A 22,980-nucleotide genomic window follows, 5' to 3' on the forward strand; every position below is an offset into this window, starting at 1 on the left:
ACAGATGATATTTTACTGGCACTAGATTGCTGTGGGTGTAATTCTGTATTTATTCTGATTTTGTATTTTTACTTCAGTAACAGTAATGCAGGGAATGTCTAATATCTTATATAAAAGAATGTAATTTCAAAGGATTGTTTCCTAGTGTTGAATAATCAGAGTTCATGGCTAATTGAAACTTTATCAGCAGGTAAGCTTCAAATGCCAATCATGTAATTTTATCCAATTACTGTTGGAATGGGCAACAGAAAAAGTAATTATGAATTTAAGATAAAATTATCATGAACCATTACAGTTCATATATCCATATTTATGGGGGCACCTGGGTGGCTCAGGTCACGATCCCAGGGTCCTGGGTTTGACCTCAGCAGGGAGCCTGCTTCTTCCTTTCCCACTCCCTCTGCTTGTGTTCCCTCTCTCACTGTGTCTCTCTCTGTCAAATAAATACATAAAATCTTAAAAAAAAAAAATACGTGTATATAATATTTCTTCTTGCCACATGGACATGGTACTGGTAAATGGCGCTCCCATTCTTTTGGGTTCTGCATGTCTGTCTCTGTTGTGTGCCCTGCAGTGATTCATTTCTAAATCCATTCTTCCCTTACTGAATTAACTCAAACTGTCATGTGATGTCCCTTTACTCATTGGCCTTCATGTGATATGACTGCAATTGAAAACCCAAGTTTGAAAAGTTTGGGATCAGTGAATGAAAATAAAGAAGGTAACTGCGCAGGTTTTCAGAAGCTGGAATGTGCTAATGCATGTTGTGATTCTGCGAGAGGTGAATATATAATATGCCTGGTGTCAAGCTTCCTGCCCTTGGTTAGTGAACATTCCAAGGCAAATCGCTCCCATACTTTCAGTTACTATAATAGGTGTGTTGTTTTTTTTCCCTAAATTTCTGGTGTCTTTGAAGCATTCATGTTCTACTGCATGTGGTTTTTTTCTCCCTTGTATGCAGTGGTCTCTCTCTCTCTCACTCTCTTTCTCTCTCTCTCTAAGGTACTTACTGTCAACAACGGGAAGTGGAGGCCATTACTGAAGGCGTTGAAGAAGATGAAGGATTTTGCTGTTGTGAACCTGGACATATTCCTCATGTGCTTTCATTTAATGCTGCGTTTAGCCAGCGCTGGCTAGCTTGGGAAGTGATCGTCACTAAGTATATTCTGGAAGGTTATAGTATCACTGACAACAGTGCTGCCTCTATGCTCCAAGTCTTTGACCTTCGGAAAGTACTCACCACTTACTATGTCAAGGTAAGGCTGTATGCCCAGTTAGAGCTTTTGATCTTCTTGGAAAAAACTTTTTTTAAAATACTTGTGCTTTGCTTCTAAGTAGTGATTTAAATTCTTTAGTATTGGGACGCCGGGGTGGCTTAGTCAGTCAAGTGTCCAACTCTTGATCTCAGCTCAGGTCTTGATCTCAGGGTTGTGAGTTCTGGCACTACTTTGGGCTCCATGCCCAGCTAGAGTCTATTGTAAAAAAAAAAAAAAAAATTCTCTAGTATCCATTAAGTCAGTAAAGTATACCTACTATGGTATTGCCGTTTCCTTCTTTAGTGGAACTCATTCCATTTGTTCATGAATAATAGCTACCATATGTACCTCATATGTTTTAGGCACTGGGCTAAGGAATATGCATACAGTTCCTTCTGTGTTTTACAAATAAACAAGAATCAGAAGTTACCTGCCCAGAGTCCTCTAATTAGCAGGTGGAGTTAAGGATTTTAAATCTAGGCTTGTCCAGCTGCTGAGCCCTTGCTGCTAACCATTTCTTGCGCTGCTTTCAATAACCTGAATAAAAGTATTGCAAGATTTGGGAGGTCCCCAAAACCACCCTCCCTTGCAACACCAGCTGCAATTTTGGCATCCCCACAGACTAGTCTCTGGTTCGGTAATTTGCCAGAAGGACTCAAAAAACTCAGCAAAACCATTACACTCATGGTTAGGGTTTATTACAGTGGAAGGGTACACATTAAAATCAGCCAAGGAAAGAGGTGTGTAGGGCAGGGGCCAGAGACACGAAGGCATGAGTTTCCACTTGTCTTCTGTCAGTGCAGTTATGCAGATAATGCCTGTTTCTCCCAGCTGTTGTCAACCAAAAAAGCTCACCTGAGCCTGGGTGTGTAGTTTTATTGGAGCGTAGTCACTTAGATGTGGTTGACTACCCTATGACCAGCCTTAGTTCCCACCTCCTCCAGCTGTCATGGCTGTAAGCTCATAGGTGAACAAAGACATTCCAGAGGAGTAGAAGTTTCCTTCTAGGACCCAAGGGCAAAGACCAAACCGCTCTTTGGGCAAGGTTAGTTCGTTACTATACAGGTGTTCTGTTTTTGCTAAAGATTTTACAAGATTATAGCAAAACTATGATATGGCAACTTGCAGGCAAAGCAGTATTTTGAAGAGGGAAATGTATGCTGAATTTTAGTGACCCATATCAGTATTTTCCATGTTTGTGTTACTACCTCTATGTCCCACTTTACTTGTGCTGACTGGGGTGAATGTTAGTCTTATAATTAATGGTTGGTTAAACCCAACCTCAGGAAGCTAAACAGATCGAGTTTGCACTATTTATGTGCGATGCGTCTCTGTGTGTACATGGCTTTTTCGATCTCTGGTTCTAAATAGGTATATTTCTCTGTTGCTTTGCTGTTCTATTTCTGTAACTTGATCCAGCTTCACCAGATGATTTAGTAACTTTCTGTGAGAAATGCATCACAGTAAAGTTTTTCTACCTCTCTTAAAATGTCCTCAATTCAAAAGCTCTAAAATCAAGAGAAAAAAATTGTTTTGAATTTGTCTTGATGAATTTATGATTGTGACTTTTAAAGTATTAAATTAACTATTCATCCAGAAAGGCCTGAGGCATATTTTTTACAGCATTCCTAAAATGTATTCTTAGAGTATTGAGCTAGAATAAAATATTTTTTAGTTATACAATCAGTATAAACCATTGGAATTTATTTAATGAAGAATTGGAGTTAATTCAAACTGTAACTTAACCTAGGTTTGTTGTTGTTGTTGTTGTTGTTGTTTTAATCTTTCCCCATTAGGGTATCATTTATTATGTTACAACTTCTTCTAAACTGGAGGAGTGGCTAGCCAATGAGACAATGCAGGAAGGACTACGTCTGTGTGCAGATCGAAATTATGTTGATGTGGACCCAACATTTAACCCAAACATCGATGAAGACTATGACCATCGACTGGCTGGCATATCCAGAGAGAGTTTTTGTGTAATTTACCTCAACTGGATAGAGTACTGCTCTTCCCGAAGAGCAAAGGTAGAGCTCATGTGCTTCATTTGTAACTGTTTGAGTCCATTTTTTCGGAGATGGAAAGAATATCCCCATTTGTTATTAGGAGGTCAGTTTTTCCAGACCTTCTTCTTTCTGACCATCTGGGTAAGAAAACCTTCAGTTGTTTAAAAAAAATTGAGAGGTTAAGGGGAAGCAGTATTCCACAGATACGAATTTGATTTTCTTCACTCTGGTAATCATCACTAGTAGGCTAACACAGCTGTCGCTAATAACCTGTTTGCCAGGTTATGTCCCAAAACAACTAATTAATAGAAAGAATATTGTATTTTCAGGAGAGGACATTATCAGGAATGATGTATGCCAGTAAGTACTTTGAGATGTTTTGCTAAGATCCTAATACTTTATAAAAGTCAGGATTTTTAAAAAAGTGTGTCCCAGTATTATAAAGCATTAGATTTTATTTAAAGGTTTCAGAGGAACACCTCATATACACTCATACTTCATTTTACACTGATTTGTTAAGTTTTGTCTCATTAGAACTATTTAAAGACCTAGAACTTATATATTAGTTGAGTTCTTCATCCTCTAATTTATTAGCTATTCCGATTTGTTAAATACCTTTATGTCTTTCTGATAATGAGTGTTCTTTGTTTTTTTCAAGCCACTGGATGTAGACAAAGATTCATCCCTAGTGACTCTTTGTTACGGACTTTGTGTTCTGGGACGGAGAGCTCTGGGGACTGCATCCCACCATATGTCCAGGTAAGGAAGGCATTTCTGTTTTCAGGAAGAGAGTAGGAGAAGCTGTATAACATAAATCTGAATTAGCCTTTCATGGAAGCATTCTATGCTAATTGATTACAGAAGTCTCTTCTGATACTGTTTTTTTATAGATCTTTTGCTGACATAATTGAATTCACCCTAGTGGTTAATGGCTGGCTTTTAAAATTCACACATGCGCGGATGACTACTGATAATGAGAGTTTCTTGGATTTAAGACATTTTTAAAAATAATCGCCTGTAAAGTTTGATTGGTCTTCTCCCGTTTTACATCTGTTTTTCTAATGAGTTACCTCTTCTTGTTCTTCCATATTTCCTTGTAATTTTTTTGATCCAGAGCATTTATGCTCTTAATATAGTTAACATAGTACATTAGATTTTTGGGGAGTATAAATATAAGCTGAATTTCTTGACATAAGTGTCTGAATGAATTAGAACTAAGCAATATTACATATTTTAAATTTCTTTTGTGATTACTACATATTTTCCATTAGACCCTCTGTAAGCTTTTGTGGCTTATACACTCTTTGTCTGTTGTTTATTTTCATGGACTTACTCTTATAGTGGTTCGTAAACAAGGATCCCAGGTCAAAGGGCCCCTGTCCCTTGTGAGTCTGACTCAGGGGTTCTGATATTAGTATAGTCATTGGAGTCTGTATTTGCAAAACACTCCCAGATGATTCTGATGCACAACCACATGTAAGAATCAGTGTAATGGAAGTTCTTTGTCAAAATACGTAAACCTTTATCTCCAATCCTAACAGTAATTTAGAGTCATTCCTCTATGGATTGCATGCCCTATTTAAGGGAGATTTCCGTATTTCTTCAATTCGAGATGAATGGATCTTCGCTGACATGGAATTGCTAAGGAAAGTAGTCGTCCCGGGAATCCGCATGTCCATTAAACTTCATCAGGTAAGAAGAGGAGAATTATAATGCATTACTGGTGTTTAATGGAACTTCTTCATTTGACTTCCAAATTATGTTTCTTAAGAACCTTTTGGTTAAGCCGCTGCCTTCGGCTCAGGTCATGATCCCAGGGTCCTGGGATCGAGGCCCGCATCGGGCTCTCTGCACAGCGGGGAGCCTGCTTCCCTTCCTCTCTCTGCCTGCCTCTCTGCCTACTTGTGATCTCTGCCTGTCAAATAAATAAATAAAATCTTTAAAAAAAAAAAAAAAAAAAAGGGCGCCTGGGTGGCTCAGTGGGTTAAGAACCTTTTGAGAAATACTGTAATTTGAAACACGGGAAGACATGATTTATGACAAGATACTAGATCTTAGAAGCCTGAATCTGTGTTTCTAAGGGTAAATTTGAATATTAATATTGGAGAGTAACTGATCTGGACATGAACTTGAGGAAAACTGTCAGCAGTGACAAACTAGGAGTAAAGCTCTCAGGCCCTTTTTTTTACCTCACATTTCACATAATTGTTATTCAAGCCTCTTCTGTAGGCAAATGTTAGCTAACTCCCAATGCATTGTAGTAACATCTCAGGAGGGTTATAAGTGCTGCTGTTTCATGTAGCATGTTATATAGAATAGTAGAAGATTAGGACAGATTTAGCCTTACTTAAATAATCCTAGTAGGGTAATAAAATGCAGACCCAAAATACATATCCAAAGCCCTGGATTATTTCAAAACTATATTAGGAAATTAAGTACCAGTATGAGCTACTCTAGTCATTCCACTTAATAGTAGTCATCAGATCTGATGACAGAGACCACATGATAAGCCTCATTAAAATGCATCAGCTGGGCACCTGGGTGGCTCAGTGGGTTAAGCCTCTGCCTTCGGCTCAGGTCATGATCTCAGGGTCCTGGGATCAAGTCCCTCATCAGGCTCTCTGCTCTGCAGGGAGCCTGCTTCCTTCTCTCTCTCTCTCTCTGCCTGCCTCTCTGCCTACTTGTGATCTCTCTCTGTCAAATAAATAAATAAAATCTTTAAATAAAATAAAATGTATCGGCTGTACTCAGACCTGTTTGAATCTTTTTTCCCCCCAAATAAAGGGTGAATTACTCCTCAGATGATTTTACTATGATCTAAACTGCTAGAATAAAGTCAATGTCCTGTATTATTTAGGAGGTTACTGAGAAGGGATATATTATCTGAAAGTCTCTGTGGAAAATGGAATGCTATTTTGAGGATCATTGAGAAAATACACATTTGGGAAGAATTAGAGTTGTCTGTCTTCAGACAAGCTTTACAGTTTTGAGCCAAGTCAGTGTTTTTAAATGAAAAAGATAATGACTTTAGATTAAAATGTTTTTAAAACTTCAGAATTTCTCAAAAGGCACTGATTGATAATATATCTGTATGTAAGAAATACTCTTTTATACAGCATGGTTATTTAACAGCTACAGAGCGACATCTTCAGTTAGTTCTAAACATTATGACAGGTATTTTCTCTCCATCTGTCAGAAGAGAAACTGAGGCACAGGGAATTTTCAGATACTTTAGGTCTTTGCCCGTCTCTCCTTAGAGGTGCTCTTACCTATTGCTGTCAGGTCCGTTTCCTTACATGTTCTTTTGGCTATGGCATTATTGTCTGTGACAGGGTCTCTCTACCTTACATTTGGCCCAACACACGGCTTACTTTTATTAGCCATGATTGACAACAACAGTGACAAACCATGGGGGTGAGGAGTTGGAATCAGGAACCTGGGAGCCACAGAGGATTGGTGGTGGGGGGAAGATAGAGAACACAAATGCAGCCTGGAAAAATCCCATAATTTTGATACACCTTTGAGGAGGGAGAGATCGACCTCTGCAGTAGCCAGAAACAACCACTTACTGAGCATCATTTTGAGACACATGTTGGGCTTCCCATGAGGAACTCTTAGGCCAAGAAAAGATAGATCTGTAAATCAGTACTGGGAATCTCCAAAGTTCATACTCATATATTTACTCATATATTTCATGAGTTATATACTCTTGAAAACCCAACCCACAAAAGTGAACCATAGGCGGCGTATATATTAAAAGAAAGATTATTCATACACATTCCTCATAACCCAGCTGTTCCCTCCTGGATAATTACTTAAGAGAATGTGCCTAGCAGTTTCAGTTGTAATAGACCATACTACAAACAACTCACGTTCCATCAACAGATGAACATACTAATTGTGGTATATCTACATGATAGAATATTACTTAGCAGTAAAAAGAAATGAGCTACTTACTGTTAGATACCACATGAATGAATCTCAAACATTATGCACAGCGGGAGAAACCAGATATAAAAAGAGTACATACTGTATGATTTTATTTATATAAGATCTAAAACAAGCCAAACTAGTCTACAGCCACAGAAAGCAGATTAGTGATTCCTTAGGATGTGGAGATTGAATGCCAAAAGACAGGAAGGAATGTTTTGGGGTGATGGAAGAGTTTTAGATCTAGATTGTGGCAGTGATTACGTGGGTGTGCGTATTTGTCAAAGTGCATCTAACTGCACACGTAAAAATGGTGGAATTTATTGTATGTAAAGAAAAGGTTTTGTTCCCAGAAAGCTAGAAATACAAAATTTCTCTTAACTCTTGCCTCTCAGACAGTCCTTGATAATGTGTGTTTAGCACACTTTGTAGGTGTTTTTAATTTTTGTTTTTTCCTTTACCATTTTTAAAAATTTTTTAATTCTCCAATTGACTATATTATGTTTTTACTTTATAAATAAAAATGGCCATAATCTGTGTGATATTTAATAATTGTACAGTGTTGTACAGCATATTAGTGCTTGCATATACATAATACCAGAGAAAATTATTTTCATCCCAGTTTGGTAGGTGAAGACTCAACGCAGAGAAATTAAGCAAATTGCCTTTTTCACATGTTCTCCTATTCTTATCCTCTATTTAATCATTTTGTAAAACATAAAACACTTCACATCCTTATTTGTTTTACCTTTTTCGTTAGTCTCTTTGATGATTACATGGATGTTAGAACTAAAATAAACTAATCAAAGTTCATTTTGGCTTATAAGTGATACATGACAAAAATCTTACAATGTGTGGTTGAGGACAGGAATCATTTTTTACTGATCTTTATATCTTCATTGCTTAGCACGAGGGTCGGTTGCCAGTGAATGTAAAATGAATGAGTTTCATTTTTCAAAAATATATACTGTGCATTGGCTTTTAACTTTTCAAGTATATTTTTAAAATGACTTTGAAAACTTTTCCCCAAACTGGGAACATTTTCTCTTTGTATTTGAAAAATAATGAAAAAACGTCAAAAAGTGAGTGTCCCCCAAGAATAAGTATTCCCATCACCCTGTACCATTGTATGGCCCTTCCAGGAAGCAGTCACTGCCAGTAATTTGATGCGTATCTTTTTTGATTTTCCTGAGTTCATAGACATTTCCATCTATATATACAAATGTTTTCCTTTGTGCTACATAAAGTGATCTGTAACATGTGCTTTCCCCCCCATATTTAATATAACTTAGATACTTTCTACATTTTTAATGGCTCTGTAGTATTCCAGGATATAATCTTAACTGCGGTTTATTCAACCATTTCCCTATTCGTGGACATTCTGCTTGTTTCAAATAATTCGCCTCTAAAACAATACTCGCCCAACCATCTTAAGCCCAGTGAAAAGAAATAATTGAGCAAGATTCATCGTACTCCATTTTGGCATGCCTAATAATTTCCAACTTTGTCCATTTTATTAAGACTGTAACTATTGCCTATATCTGCACTTTTTATTTTTTATTCAAAAAATTGTAGGAAGACTACTATACAGAGATAGAATTCCTTCCCTAAAGGATCTGTTTGCTAAAGGAGAGCCCGTCATACGATATCTAGCTCTCTGCTGAAGGCGAGCTTGGTATTTCAAAGGAAGGTCGGGAGGGCTGGTGTACGATGTACAGAGGTGTCATAAACGCAAGCTTAGGCCACACTCTTTAGAAGCAGAGTCAGAGCCCAGGATTCCTGTGCCAGAGACTGAAAGGGTGTCCTCAGGTGAATTTGTAAGGAAGGGTGGGGAGCAGGAAAGAAGAGGGAAGGAGCTAAGCAAAACTGTTTGAGCTGAATTCTAGCTTCTACTGGATTTAGAGGGAGTTCTGGAGTGTCAGTGTCACCAAGAGTTATATGATGTTACATGATGTACCTTCGCCCCCCTCCCCACAACCAAGGAGGGGAATAAACCTCCCCTGGCATTTCCTGCCTAGGTAGCCCGATCAGTTGAGGGCAGCTCTAAGAGAAGGGAGTAACAGAGGGAAGTACACCAGCCCAATAGCAGAAATCTGGACAAGGTACAAGGGAGATGCTCCACAATCTGGCTAAAAGCTAGTTTTCGAGTTTTGTTTTGTTTTCAGTATTTTCTAACTAGACCCTAAGTTCCTTGAGAACAGTGCTTGTATCTGTCTCACTCACTGGTCCTTCCCCAGTGTCTAGCACAGAGCTGCCTGGCAACATCATAGAAACTCAATTCCCCAGAGAGACTTTAGGCTATAATCACCTTTGTGTTCTTCACTGACCTGTGCTTCTCCTGTAGGACGTCTTGCCTGGAGCTCTCTCCCTTTCTGGCACAGTGCCCATCTCCGTCCACGGAAATTGTCTTCATTCTTGCAGATTCAGTTCAAAACCACCTGCACTGTGTAACTTTCCCTAATCACATCAACTGGGCTTACAGGTTTTTCAGTTAATGTTTGTAATCACACACTTTTAAAAATCAGAATGCTAAATTCTCTTTAAACATGGGTTTAAGTCCTGGCTTAATCATTTACTAACTTCCTAAACCTAGGAAGCCACCAAGACTCTTTGAGCTTCAGATTTGATATTTGCAAAGCCGGTATTACGTACTTAATCTGCTTGGCAAGGTTGTTAAGAGTTGCTGGGGTGGGGCGGCGGGGTAGCGTGTTGCTAGAACTTTTTACCTTCTGAAGTATTATTCACATACACAAGTGAATACTTTTTCTGTTCTCATACAGGCCAGCCCCCAGATGTGGAGGTGCATCATTGGGGAGCTTGCCTTCTTGTACTCACCCATCTCCCCTCAGATACCACACACAGTCTGGTCACTTGGCTTGAGTGGAAATGAGTGACTTTACCTGGATGTAAAAATTTATCAACCTCCCAACTATGAATAGCTACGATTATATACTCTTCATTTCAGAACTTTGAATTTGTCTTAAGGTTGTGTGGGTATATGTCCTGCATCCCCTGTTAACTTGCAGGTTTCTGAAGGGGGATACATTCCACATAGTCCTTTTTCATCCGTGCCACAGAATCCCACACATGAGAGGTATTAAATAACGGCTTGTGGAATGCAGGAGTGGTAGTTACCTAGACCAAGAGATTTCTCAGGGAAGACTTGACTAGCTTCTTTAGGACTGGGACCCTTAATCTCCTTATCTTAACTAGAAGAGATAAAATGCATATTAGGATCATTCTAGAGATGTGGCTCTGTGTGAAAAATGCCTCATTAAAAAGGAACACAACTTAGGGGACTTTTATATTGTTTAGCCTTCCTTAACTGATACCAGTGAGACAGTCCTTTATGAGAAAAAATTATGTATGAATTAAGACATGTAAAACCCCACTTGAACGAGAAAAACAAAGAAAATTTATAAAAATTGGAAAAATATTTGTTTATTTAAAACTTAGAAGATAGGGTTGGTTTGAAGTATTTACAAAAGTAAAGAGCTAATTCCTAACCTGCTTAAATTTAAGACACTCTGTCTCCAACAATAATAATATGTGCGGATATGAAATACTCATATTAAACCAGTTTTTCAGAATTTTCATTTAGTAACTGCAAAAGCTTTTTATCATTATATGGAAGTCCTTCTTTTCCTATAAAGTATATATTTTTTATTTCTCTGTTTAGGATCATTTCACTTCTCCAGATGAGTATGATGACCCTACTGTGCTCTATGAAGCCATTGTGTCTCATGAAAAGAACCTTGTAATAGCCCATGAAGGGGACCCTGCATGGCGGAGTGCAGTCCTTGCCAACTCTCCCTCCCTTCTCGCTCTGCGGCATGTCATGGATGACGGCACCAATGAATACAAGATCATCATGCTCAACAGACGCTACCTGAGCTTCAGGGTCATTAAGGTTAGTTTTTGAGGCATTTATTTGTGTCTGAAAAAAAAAGTTACATAACCTTACCCCAAGTTTAGAAAGTGATTGAAACTTTTTATAGAAGAAAAATGACCATACTACATTAGCATTGATTATGAGCGCTTAATTTGATTTATGTTCCAATCTATTCTGTCCTCTGAAATTTTTTCATGTGCCATAAAGTTTTAAAAGTTTTGCTTATTTCCATTTTGGCAGTCTTTTATCTGTTATATATACACTCTGGGCACTGTCTCTTCTTAAAACATCAACACCATATTGCTAATCTGATTTCCAGGTTTCAAAACAATACCATAGCTTGTACATTTTTTTTGTTTGTCCTTTTTTAAAAATTAGTTTCAGAAGTAGAATTTAGTGATTCATCAGTTGCATAGAACACCCAGTGCTCATTTCATCACATGCCTTACTTAATGCCCATCCCCCATTTACCCCATTGCCCATCTACCTCCCTTTGTTTGTTGCTTTTTTAAACATCTCATGGCTTTAGGAGACATAATTTCTGAAATTTTATTTTAATAGTTTATAATGATTCACTTTTTATCTACTTCATCTAATCAACCCGCAAGGTCACAAACATCCTTTTAACTCTGAATATTTGTTACTTCTGATTTCTGTCAAATATATCTGTTATCTCAGTTGCAAAACCCAGTGCATTGTTAATTTGGAAAACTTGATATTTTTACCAGACCAGGAAAAAGAGTTCTGCATGTGCTTATTTAATAGCCTATTGGTGACAATGGAAAATCGATGAACTTCTATAAAATTGTGACCAACTTGTATTTGTTTCCTGCTTTTTACATTTGGCTCTCATGTGTCTTTTGTATCCCTCTGATTTATACTCCTCTGTTTATATGAATTTCATTCTTGGCCCCTTAACCTAATTCCCATGTGTTCTGGTTTTCAGGTTAATAAGGAATGTGTCCGAGGTCTTTGGGCAGGACAACAGCAAGAGCTTGTTTTTCTACGTAACCGTAACCCAGAGAGAGGTAGCATCCAGAATGCCAAACAAGCTCTGAGAAACATGATAAACTCATCTTGTGACCAACCTATTGGCTATCCAATCTTTGTCTCACCCCTGACAACTTCTTACTCTGACAGCCATGAACAGCTTAAAGAAATCCTTGGGGGACCTATCAGTTTGGGAAATATCAGAAATTTCATAGTGTCAACCTGGCACAGGTGAGCTGTGGGGTTGCATATTTCAGCGGTGGTGTGTTCTGACCTTCATCGAGGCAGTTCACATAAGTGTCACCTAGAAAGCTTACAGAAAAATACAGATGCCATAACGCAATATAAACCTATTCTATCAGGAACTTCGGAAAGTAGTCTGAGCAGTTTTTATCTTCAGACTCTTACTAGATAAGTCTCATGTCAAACTCTGATTACACTGATCCAGCATTTGGTAGAATCTTGAATAGTTCTCTTTTCTTTAACTTTTTTGACTCTGTACTGCAACATTAATGACACTAGTAGGATGTGTGGGTCAACAAACAGCAAGTTAGAGAAGACACTTGAAGAAGTTGCTCACCTTCTGTTTTAGTCCAGTGTTGCAGAAGGGCAAGCATGCTGTACTTGCTCAAACTTCTCGTTATGTAACACTACTGCCATTTTAACAATCAGTCATCACTCCAATCTCAAATCTGTAGTATCTTCAAGTATGCACACGAATTTTCTCTCCGCCTTTTGTCTCGTAAATTATGGTGTTCAGTATAGGAACATCATAGTTTGGTGGATGGTGAAGAAATATCACAGTATTTTTTCAATTTCTTATTGGCTTTTGTTTAGATCCTTAAAAAATGGAATTTAGGAAAAACAGAATGTGGGATTAGGGTGGCAAACTCTCAAGAAGGCATTTTCCTCTAGGCATACTAAAAAAAAAAAAAAAAAAAAGTTTCACCATTTTAATATCAGTCTCTATCCAAACAGAAGGAAGAACATAAACCAGAGTGGTGTTCAAAATTTCTTTTAAAAAACTATCTGTTTTGCTGGAATTGCCTTAAAGAGATTGATTTCTCTCTTCCCTCGAGAGAAATGGTAATAGAGATTAAGGTTCCTAGCTGTCCTGGTTTCCGCAGGACTAAGAAGTGTCCTGGGAAGCAAGACTTTCAATGCAAAACTGAGACAGTTGTGGGTAACCCAGGATAGTTGGTCACCCTACATTAAAAAACAAAAACAAAAACACCCACAAAAACCAGGGGAAATGATTGCAGCAGCTCTCTCCCAAGTTTGCTACAGCAGAAATGAGGGGTTTTCAGGGGTTATACACTTCGGAGGCACTGAGCAGACGCTGGCAAGAGTCCTATTTCCACCTTAATGGTACAGTTTTGTTATGTGCGGTTTATTACGGCTAAGGAAAGATGAAAAGATTGGGAAAGATGATACACTATATTAAAGTGAAGGTAGATTGGGGAGAATTGAAGCGATGAGAATAAGGAGGGGATAGTTCTTAGGCCATTCTTTGAAAATGTAAATGCCTTTTTTTGTTTCTCATATTGATTGCACATTAGTAGCATTAAACATTCAGAATAGCTAGAAGTAGAATAAAACACCTAGCTTGAAGTGATCATGGGATAATGCTGCTTACTCTGGTGTTTGTTCCTAGGTTAAGGAAAGGGTGTGGGGCCGGCTGTAACAGCGGTGGCAATATTGAAGATTCTGACACTGGAGGCGGAATGTCTTGCACTAGCAACAATGCAGTGAGCGCCAGTGACCCCCACAGCAGTGTGTCCCAGGGAAGCACTGGAAATCCAGGGCAAGGGTCAGGAGCCGGACTCCATCCACCGGTCACAGCTTATCCTCCAGCACTAGGTAATGTGAAAACAAAATGATGTATCTAAGCCTCTTACTGTACGTGTATAAAGAGAATTATGTGTTACCAGAGTGCCTGGGTGGCTCAGTCAGTTAGGCGTCAGACTCTTGATTTTAGCTCAGGTCATGATCTCAGGGTGGTGGGATCAAGCCCTGAGACCCATGGGCTCTGCACTGGGCATGGAGCCTGCTTGGGGTTCTCTCTCTCCCTCTCTCTCTGTCCCTCCCCAACCCCCTCCCTCACAGGTATGTGCTCGCTTTCTCTCTCTCTCTCTCAAAAAGAAAAAGGAAGTCTCTATTACCTACTTGGAAATATGTAAAAAGAGTATTTTGCTTGATTCCTGGTTGGATATTATCCTATTTATAGTAATGAAATATATGTATTATTTGGAATATCATATTTTTTAAAGGTTCATAATATTTAGTATAATCTATTTAACTTGTCTTTCATTGGACAATGGTTTGGTTTCTTCTGAATGTTATAATAAACTTTTTCTAATCGCTATTTTCTTGGGCTAGAGACTTTTAAAATACAATCATTAAGTCAAAGTTTATGAGAATATTTAATATTTATGACACAGAATGCCAAAAATCTTTCCAGCAGGTTTTTGTTTGTTTTTGTTTTGTTTTGTTTTTTACCAATTGGTACTCTCCCAGTCATAACATCAGAATGCCCATCCTGTAAATTTTCACCAGCTTTGGAGTATTATCATTTCTCATCTCTGCTCCCTACTTGCTTGGAGGGAAGGGGAAGAGTGATCTTTAATTCATTGTTTTAATTTACATTGCTCTGACACCCAAGATTGGAAAGTTTTAAATGAGTTTATCACGGTTTCCCTTTTTGAAGTGCCTATTAAGTCTCTTGCCCATTACTCTCTTTGGTTATCTTTCTCTTTTTCAAATTTAATTTCAAGTTAACATACAGTGCAGCACTGGTCAGGAGCAGAATCCAGTGGTTCATCGCCCACATAAAACACCCAGTGCGCATCCCAATAAGTACCCTCCTTAATGCCCAGCGCCCATTGAGCCCATCCCCCACCCACCTCTCTCCATCAACGCTCAGAGTCTGTTATGGTTTGCCTCCCTCTCTGTACTAACCTTATTTTAACTTCCCTTCCCCTGTTCATCTGTTGTTTTTTAAATTCCACATGAGTGAAATAATAGGATATTTGTCTTTCTCTGACTGACTTAATTTTGCTTAGCATAATATCCTCTAGTTCCATGATTATCCTTTTCTTATTTGTATATTCTGTGTTTGAGTTCTTTGTCAGTTTTCTATACCACAAATATCTCTTCCCATTCTATCCTGGGCTTTCCATTCTCTTCCTAAGAAGGGTGGTTCCTCTTTGCTTGACAAAAGTCTTTTTAATTTAAGTGTAGAGCAGTTTACTGATCTTTCCCTTTATGATTAGTACTTTTTGTATCCTAACTTAGGAAAATTATTCCGGTCCCAAGGCATGACAGGTTTCTTTGGTTTTTTTTGTTTGTTTGTTTTTACTAATATACCTTTAACACAAGGTCTGTAATCAACCTGGTATACAGTAGGAATCAGATTTAATCTGTTTTCATATGGCTGGGTGGTTGATCCAGTGCTGTCTTTTCCCCTACTGCTTCACATGAATGAGTCTTAAGACATTCATTGTTTAAAAAAAAAAAAAAAAAAATCCAATAGTATTGGAATTAAGACTCTAAATAGGTGTATTACCAACATTTTTTATGTTCTTTTGTAACTTCTGAGTGAAAAGCTAGAACTTTGATTGTGCTTTCTTAAATGCTCTTATTTTGATCAGCTCTATATTTTCAGATAGAAAGTATATGGAGCAATTTCTTTCAATATAGTTAATTATTTCCTAATCTTCATATTACTGTTATAAGTCAGGGAAAAGACAGACCTGAGGAATCATATCAAGCCATTTGAAAAAGGACACAGAAGGACCTGCCATTCCATATCACTGATAATTCATATTTAGTAGTAACCCCCTAATGGATATGAAAATTACAGTGTGGAATCACCATCTCTCTATAGACTGTGTAGTTTGTCTTTGAAATGAATTGAAAGGACATTAATTCTATACTTTGAGAAGTAGTAGTTACAGATCCTACCACATAGTACCTCCTTAATAAATATTTCTTACGGTCACATTTCCATGAGATGTTTCATTTCTGAAATATTAAAGAGGTATTCTTATTATTCTGAAGTATATCTGTGGAAGATATTTTAGGATTCACCTCAGTGTTAAATCCTGATATTTGCAGAAATCATGTGTGTCTTATTTTTGTCCCAGAATTTTAATTTTAAAAAGCATTAGCAAATTAAAATTATTAATTCAAAAGCACACAAGATAACAGATCTCAGATATTTATTTCTTTTTGACGACATTAAAAGTTTTAGGTATGGGGCACCTGGGTGGCACAGTTTGTTAAGCGTCCAACTCTTGGTTTTGGCTCAGGTCACGATCTCAGGGTCAGATCAAGCCCCGCGTTGGGCTCCACATCCTGTGAGGAGTCTGGCGGAGATTCTCTCTCTCCCTCTGCCTCTGTCCCTCTCCTAACTTGCGCTTGCGCACGCTTGTGCACTCTCTCGTTTTCTCTCAAATAAATCTTTCTTTAAAAGTTTTGGGTAGAAATACAAACTTTTTTAAAAGAAGTTTTAGGTATAATTTAAATTCAGTGAATTGACCAAGTAATTGGGGGGAAACTCTTGGAAACTATAAAGAAAAATAAACAACCCTGTGTTTGAATCATCGCACTTAGCATGAGCTTGTTGTTTGTCTTTCCCTAGGCACTAGCCACAGCTCCCACTCCGTGCAGTCAAGCCTGGTCAGACAGTCCCCCGCTCGCGCCTCAGTGGCCAGCCAGTCTTCTTACTGCTACAGCAGCCGGCACTCCTCCCTCCGGATGTCCACCACGGGATTTGTGCCTTGTCGGCGCTCTTCCACGAGTCAGATATCGCTTCGAAACTTACCGTCCTCCATCCAGTCCCGCCTCTCCATGGTGAACCAGATGGAGCCTTCCGGTCAGAGCGGCATGGCCTGTGTGCAGCATGGCCTGCCTTCTTCCAGCAGCTCCAGCCAGAGCATCCCAGCCTGCAAACATCACACTCTCGTGGGCTTTCTTGGGACAGAGGGAGGTCAGAGCAGTGCCACTGACGTCCAGCCAGGCAACACCTTAAGTCCTGCCAATAATTCACACGCCAAAAGGGGGGAAGTGATTTACAGAGTCCAAGTGAGTAAGCACGTGGTTCTTGTGCTGTTCGTGTCACTCATTTGTTTTTGTTTTTTTTTTCTCATTTGTCGAGTGAAGCATTCTGGTGAGAACACACCTTCCTATTCATTAGTCTGAGGACTAGGACACGTTTGAATGTTGAGAAAAAGTTTCTGCCAGCATAAGAACCAAAAGCAAGTAGCGTTTCAGTGGTGACTATTGTCCCTTCTCAGCTGCCGTCGTGTGGCCGTTGCAATACGGTCGGCCAGAAGGCTACAGGGAACTCAGGAGGAGGCCCTTCAGACTGTTTGTTTGTTCGGTTATAGGCAGTGGAGAACTTGAGACATGGAGAGTCTATGGAAGAAACTTTGTTTGAGATTATATAATTTGTCATCATCGAGAAAAAATTGAACTGGAAATGACCCATATTTATTTATTTGCAATATAGATTGTAGATCCCAGTCAAATTCTGGATGGGATCAACCTGTCAAAAAGGAAGGAGCTGCAGTGGCCTGATGAGGGTATTCGGTTAAAAGCTGGGAGAAACAGCTGGAAAGACTGGAGTCCTCAGGAGGGCATGGAAGGCCATGTAAGTTCTCTCATGAAGCTGACCCAGCCTCTCACTTTTTTGTAGCCTGACTTGTTTGCGTGGGTTTAGCTAATTTATGCTTATGTTATTTTAAATGTACCTTTTCACCAAACAGAATTACTACCCGTAAGTATGAGTGAATTTTGTGAATATTTTCCAGGTGTCTGCCACTCACTTACTGTATTCTGAATCAATAGGTGATTCACCGATGGGTGCCTTGCAGCAGAGATCCAGGTACTAGATCCCACATCGACAAGACAGTACTGCTGGTCCAGATTGATGATAAATACGTGACTGTGATAGAAACTGGGGTACTAGAACTTGGGGCTGAAGTGTGAGCCAGTGTCGGATAACTACGGTTCTTTGCCCTCTCCATTCCAAGTCGTTGGAAGAAGAGAGGAGAGCGTGGAAGATGCCTGCAGGTATCCCTTGGCTCTGGTATGGGAGAGACGGGGACGGAGAGCGGGCTTGGTTCTGCGCCTCGCCTTCGTCCTTCACCCTGACTCCTGTCGCTGTCTCCATCCCCAAATAAAGCTGAAATATTTTTTTAAGTTAGCTGCCGAGAAAACATTCTGCATGAAGGATAAAGTTCTGTTAAAAATACATCCTTAAAGAAAGTTTTTTCCTATGTATTGCCTATGCTTTACATCAACAAACTCTTCATTTCTAAACTATGATCTCATATTTTTCTAATTTCTTTGCCAAAAATAATTGCCATGTTTTGTCACAGAACATGAAATCCATTTACCTTGATTTTTAAGAACAGACCAGTGTAGAAACCTTCAGTTTGACATTTAGCTGTCTGAACGTTTAATGTACAGTAAAAGAGACTATGAATAGACATAGATTTATCTTACTTCTTGAGCGCTAAAAACTTTAATGAGAAAACTGCACTAATTTTTTACAACAATGCACTAAAGTCTGAGATTTCTCAGAACGTTTATTTATATATAAAAATAAAATACCATTATTTAAGTTGCCTTTGGGATTAAGCCCTTCCCTTTCCCTAAAACATACATAGCAGGAACTGTGCTGCTCCTTTTCTGTTAGAGTCTACTTCATGCCAGTACACTGGGTGTTTCCTTTAAATGCACACTAGATCGGAAGACACACTTAGCTTCGCCTTTGGCATTCCCCAGCGATAACAGCGCATCGGTCCTGTGAACACTACTGCCAGCTCCTGTGTCCACATGTCAGATGAGCCCTGGCACCACGTGTGCCCCAGGCCCTCAGCTTCTCTGCATTTGGGGCAAGCTCTGCCGGGGTCAATTCTGGGAAGAAAATATTTTTGTTTTTCAAAGACGAAGATGAACATCCATGAATTTAAAGAAAGAATTGATTGCTTTTCTTTTAAGAGGTATTAGCTCTTGAAGGGACTCACATGCAGTTCAGTTAATCAAGTAAAATTTTTTCAAGCGAAGTTCTCCAAATGGTGCAGTTGATTGTTATATCCCTCTCTAAATAACCTTGCCTTTTATTTTGCTCCTGTCTTCTTTTTCTATTACTTGAATTTTATTTCCTGTAATTTATAGTATGTAGGTGTAATTTGAGATATTTATAACTGTGAAATTGACTTAATATGTTGTCTCATAAATTTTATTGTTTTTTTTTAAAAAAATGTGTATTCAGGGAAATATATAATTCAGATTTACAATCGGGCTGGGTGGAAACTGCAGTTTAGATTTAACTTCCAACATTTGGCATTTTTTAGAGCGTCCAAAAAACTTTCCCCTTTTGGGTGAAACTCCAAAGACGACTCTGTGTCTCGTCTGAGCATTCAGGAGCAGCCATCTTTCTACCCCGCTGTGAGTGGGAGGTGAAAAGAAGCAGGTGAAATTGATTTTAATCATACAGTTTAGCGGATCCAGTGCGCGCGAAGTGTTCGTCGTTCAGCACGTGGCACTAGCCAGATTTCCAGTACGCACTGGCCACATGTGCCTGGTGGCTCCCACATCGGACGACACAGGCTTCAAGTGTCTTTTGAGGAGGTGACAGGAGAGGGGAACTGTCTCCCTCCTCGCTCCCTGCTGTTGCTCCTGCGGTGCAGCCTAACACTTCAGTAGAAGGGAGGAAAACTGAGGAAATCAGTAGCTAAGAATACACCACCTGACTGCATTTTCATCTATTAGGCCCTTCTCTAATTAAAAATTTTTGTGGTAATTCAGAACCCACTGTGCCTCGTGCTGATGTTTCCATACTTCACACTTCGCAAAATTTACTGTTTAAAAACATCTGTTGAGTGATTTCCTGAACCTTTGCACAAAGGGTACCTTTGCTAAATTGACCAATTAAAATGAACTTTCCTGATACTGTCGTGACATTCTGTATTCCGTATTTGCCTCATTTTGGCAAATCTGCAGCACGTCATTAAGGTTCAGGCTGTTATTTTTTTTTTTCTTCTGAAACTGAATATATGTGATCTGTCTAACCATCTCTATTTATTTAAGATATTCTCAAAGGAGTTATGATTCCCGCTGCTTATTCTCTTTCTGAAATGAATATGATCCTTTCGTGGCCATTACCTAAATGGGAAGATAAGTGGAGCCCTTTCAGTCTTAAATGGAAGATAATTCATTTTCCTACACGGGGGAAAGAATATCTAAGCTTCAGGTGATTCAGTCAGAAGAGTTAGAATTATTTGTATTCCTAACCTCCTACCCCCAATTGTTAAACATGTTGCATACTCTAAAAATGCAAGACTAGATTTTATACAAAACATATATATTGCGTCTTGATTTGGGGTAGCACCTATGGACATTCATCTCAAAGCAAATAGAATTTTATTATCAGCCCTTTAGTGAATTTACCAATTAGGAACCCCTAACAGGAGCCCTGTTCTTATTTTTTTAAGTCTAAAACTGATAGTCTTTTGAAAGTCAAAATACTTTTCTAATAATTATATCAGAGGAAGCAGTGATAATTGAAGGAAAGGTTCTTAACAATAATTGGACCTGAATGATTACATACAAATATACATGCTTCCACTAAGTAATTGATCATACTGTCTTATTCTCCCTCCCACCCGACCTTGGAGAGCAGTGAGCTGTTTGTTAAGATTCCCCGATTAACTTTCTTCATTTAGTGTGGAAGACTCGAGTATACATACACTAGTGTTTTTAGTTCATAATTGCCAAAACTTTCAGAGTTTCATAATTTGAAAATAAAAATATGGAATTAAAATACTAGCTTTTTACGCATTTCTCTTAAACAGAGTTTCATTGGTATCTCTCTCGTCTTTTTCTTGTTTGATTTTGTTTTTTCCTTCTTTTGAGAGAGAGTCCTGGAGTAGATTATAAATTGTTAGCTTTTTTTTTCTTATTTCTTTTCATTCAGTGGCAAAAATCACTTTATAACTCAAAATTAAGCTTTTAGTTAATCTTCTAGCATATAACTTTGGTGTGAGCCCTCTTTTTGCACCACTTTCAATACTTGATAAAACTTTAAATGTTCACTTTTTTCTAAAGTATTCTTAATTTTCCAAGAGTCTAGATTCATATAAGCTGTTGATATTTAAGGGGCTTGGGAGAGTAGGTGGTGAGGCTGTATATTTTTAAGGTAAGAGGAAATTAATTACCTTTCAGGAAATTAATGAACAGACTTCATCAGTATTCTGCATTCTTTGAGTTTCTATTATAGGAAGATGAGCTTCCATTAGATTTGAAGTAGTTTTAAAAATATTCCAAGTATATCTGAGATACTTCTACTAATCCTTGAAACAGAGATAGTCAATGTTTCTCTCCTAAGTAAGGTGTGGGAAATTACTCTGTGTACCAAATGTCAGGCAATGAAAATAGCAGGTTTTTATGTAGAGACTAAGCTCGTTAGGAAGATGTGTTTTTCTTCCTGAGTTGCTTTATTTTTCTATCTTCTAACAAAATATAAAAAAAACCAGCCTGTGATCTAAGCAAGGGTAGCTTAGCCTTAATAAATTCCCCTTTGCTTCTGAGCAGCATCCTTCGGCCTGTGCTTAGAGACTCTTCATTTGGCGGATGGCTGCACTGAGTCCCTCATCCAGAAAAAGGTCTTTCAACTTATGATTTGCCCAGGGTCTAAAATTATCTTCTTCTTTTAGTTAACTTTCAAAAATCTTTCCTCCTAAATAAATGACTTGAGAAAAAGATACCTTAGTAATTTTGCTTGAGAAGTCTTTGGATTTATGTTTATTAGCTATTAAACTACTAACTGCTGCCCACATTAATTACTTTTTGTTTATCTTCCTTATTCTTTCATTAATATAGACAATCCCCCACCCTTTTGTTTAAGCCCTCAGGCTTCATTCTTATTCTTTTCTGTAGTGTAATAAAATCACGCAAACTTACTTTACCTGGACACAGACCCAGTCCATTTTCATTTGATATGATAAATTGTTCAGATAAGGTTTACAAAATCAATTTTTATTCCAGAGGCTTTTCTTGTAATTCTAAAATGAGTGGAAAAAGAATGTCAATCAAGGCTAAAATGGTACTTGGAACCTGTAAATGGCCTATGAACTTTTGGTTTCAGTGTCATGTGGAAATTGAGTTTTATTGATTTAGAGAAAGAGGAAAATCAGATAGGACCATGTATTTGTGCAGCATAAGTTTTAATATCATATTGGTTATCTGTAGGGGTTCTTAACTAAGTATTTAAAAACCAGCCTCTCACTTCTTCATTTCTCTATTGAAAAAATCTGGTTGGTATACACCTAGGCCTTCTCATTTTTAACTTGTGAAATGTTTAGGTAAGAACTGTGACTGGAAAGGAATTAATTATTATACAAATAGATCTGATAGGTATGTGAGTGGAGCATTAATTTTGCTTGAAACAAGTATATTTTCTGCTTTGAATCACCTCAGCAGAGTCATCTGTCAAGAAATATGTATGATAAGAATTTCTCCTTACTGCCTATCAGCCACATGTTCTTTCTGAAGTAGAGTAGATAAGTTCTGTTTGCGAGCTAGACTTTAATATTTGCCATTTTATGGAAGCAACACAACATTCTTTGGGGGAACGAGAACCGATTGTCATCGCGAGGTTACATGACAACTCTGTCGTAAGACTTATGCCTATTATATAGGGTCAGAACCTTTTCTTATGCCTCAGCTCTGCACCTGACAATTTATGATTCGGTGGAGCCACGTTAGAAGGAACAACAGTCATGTAAGATGGTGGGAAGGTTGGATGCCTGGGTGTTGCTCTCACAGGTGACGTGGTGCCCTGGGATTCCAAACAGAGTAGCAGGTAGAAAATGAGATGGCTGCTCCAGATGACTCT

The 22,980-nt window shown here is 38.4% G+C and overlaps 1 protein-coding gene across 7 annotated transcripts in view; it reads left to right on the plus strand.

The window, feature by feature from the left end:
* PCNX1 (pecanex 1) overlaps nucleotides 1-18,707 on the plus strand; it is a 152,425-nt gene extending 133,718 nt beyond the window's left edge. For all 7 annotated transcript variants that reach the window (XM_032837345.1, XM_032837348.1, XM_032837346.1 and 4 more), the window contains 10 exons: nucleotides 1,003-1,256; nucleotides 3,053-3,283; nucleotides 3,921-4,021; nucleotides 4,804-4,954; nucleotides 10,872-11,102; nucleotides 12,031-12,305; nucleotides 13,729-13,934; nucleotides 16,717-17,159; nucleotides 17,587-17,727; nucleotides 17,925-18,707. In XM_032837345.1, coding sequence (XP_032693236.1) covers nucleotides 1,003-1,256; nucleotides 3,053-3,283; nucleotides 3,921-4,021; nucleotides 4,804-4,954; nucleotides 10,872-11,102; nucleotides 12,031-12,305; nucleotides 13,729-13,934; nucleotides 16,717-17,159; nucleotides 17,587-17,727; nucleotides 17,925-18,065 — 2,174 coding nt within the window. In that variant the 3' untranslated portion in view covers nucleotides 18,066-18,707. The remainder of the gene's footprint in view (nucleotides 1-1,002; nucleotides 1,257-3,052; nucleotides 3,284-3,920; nucleotides 4,022-4,803; nucleotides 4,955-10,871; nucleotides 11,103-12,030; nucleotides 12,306-13,728; nucleotides 13,935-16,716; nucleotides 17,160-17,586; nucleotides 17,728-17,924) is intronic.
* Nucleotides 18,708-22,980: the final 4,273 nt, after the last annotated feature.

This window comes from Lontra canadensis, unplaced genomic scaffold (assembly GCF_010015895.1).
Source record: "Lontra canadensis isolate GAN:19392208 unplaced genomic scaffold, GSC_riverotter_1.0 scaffold98, whole genome shotgun sequence".
Classification (NCBI taxonomy): Eukaryota; Metazoa; Chordata; class Mammalia; order Carnivora; family Mustelidae; genus Lontra; species Lontra canadensis.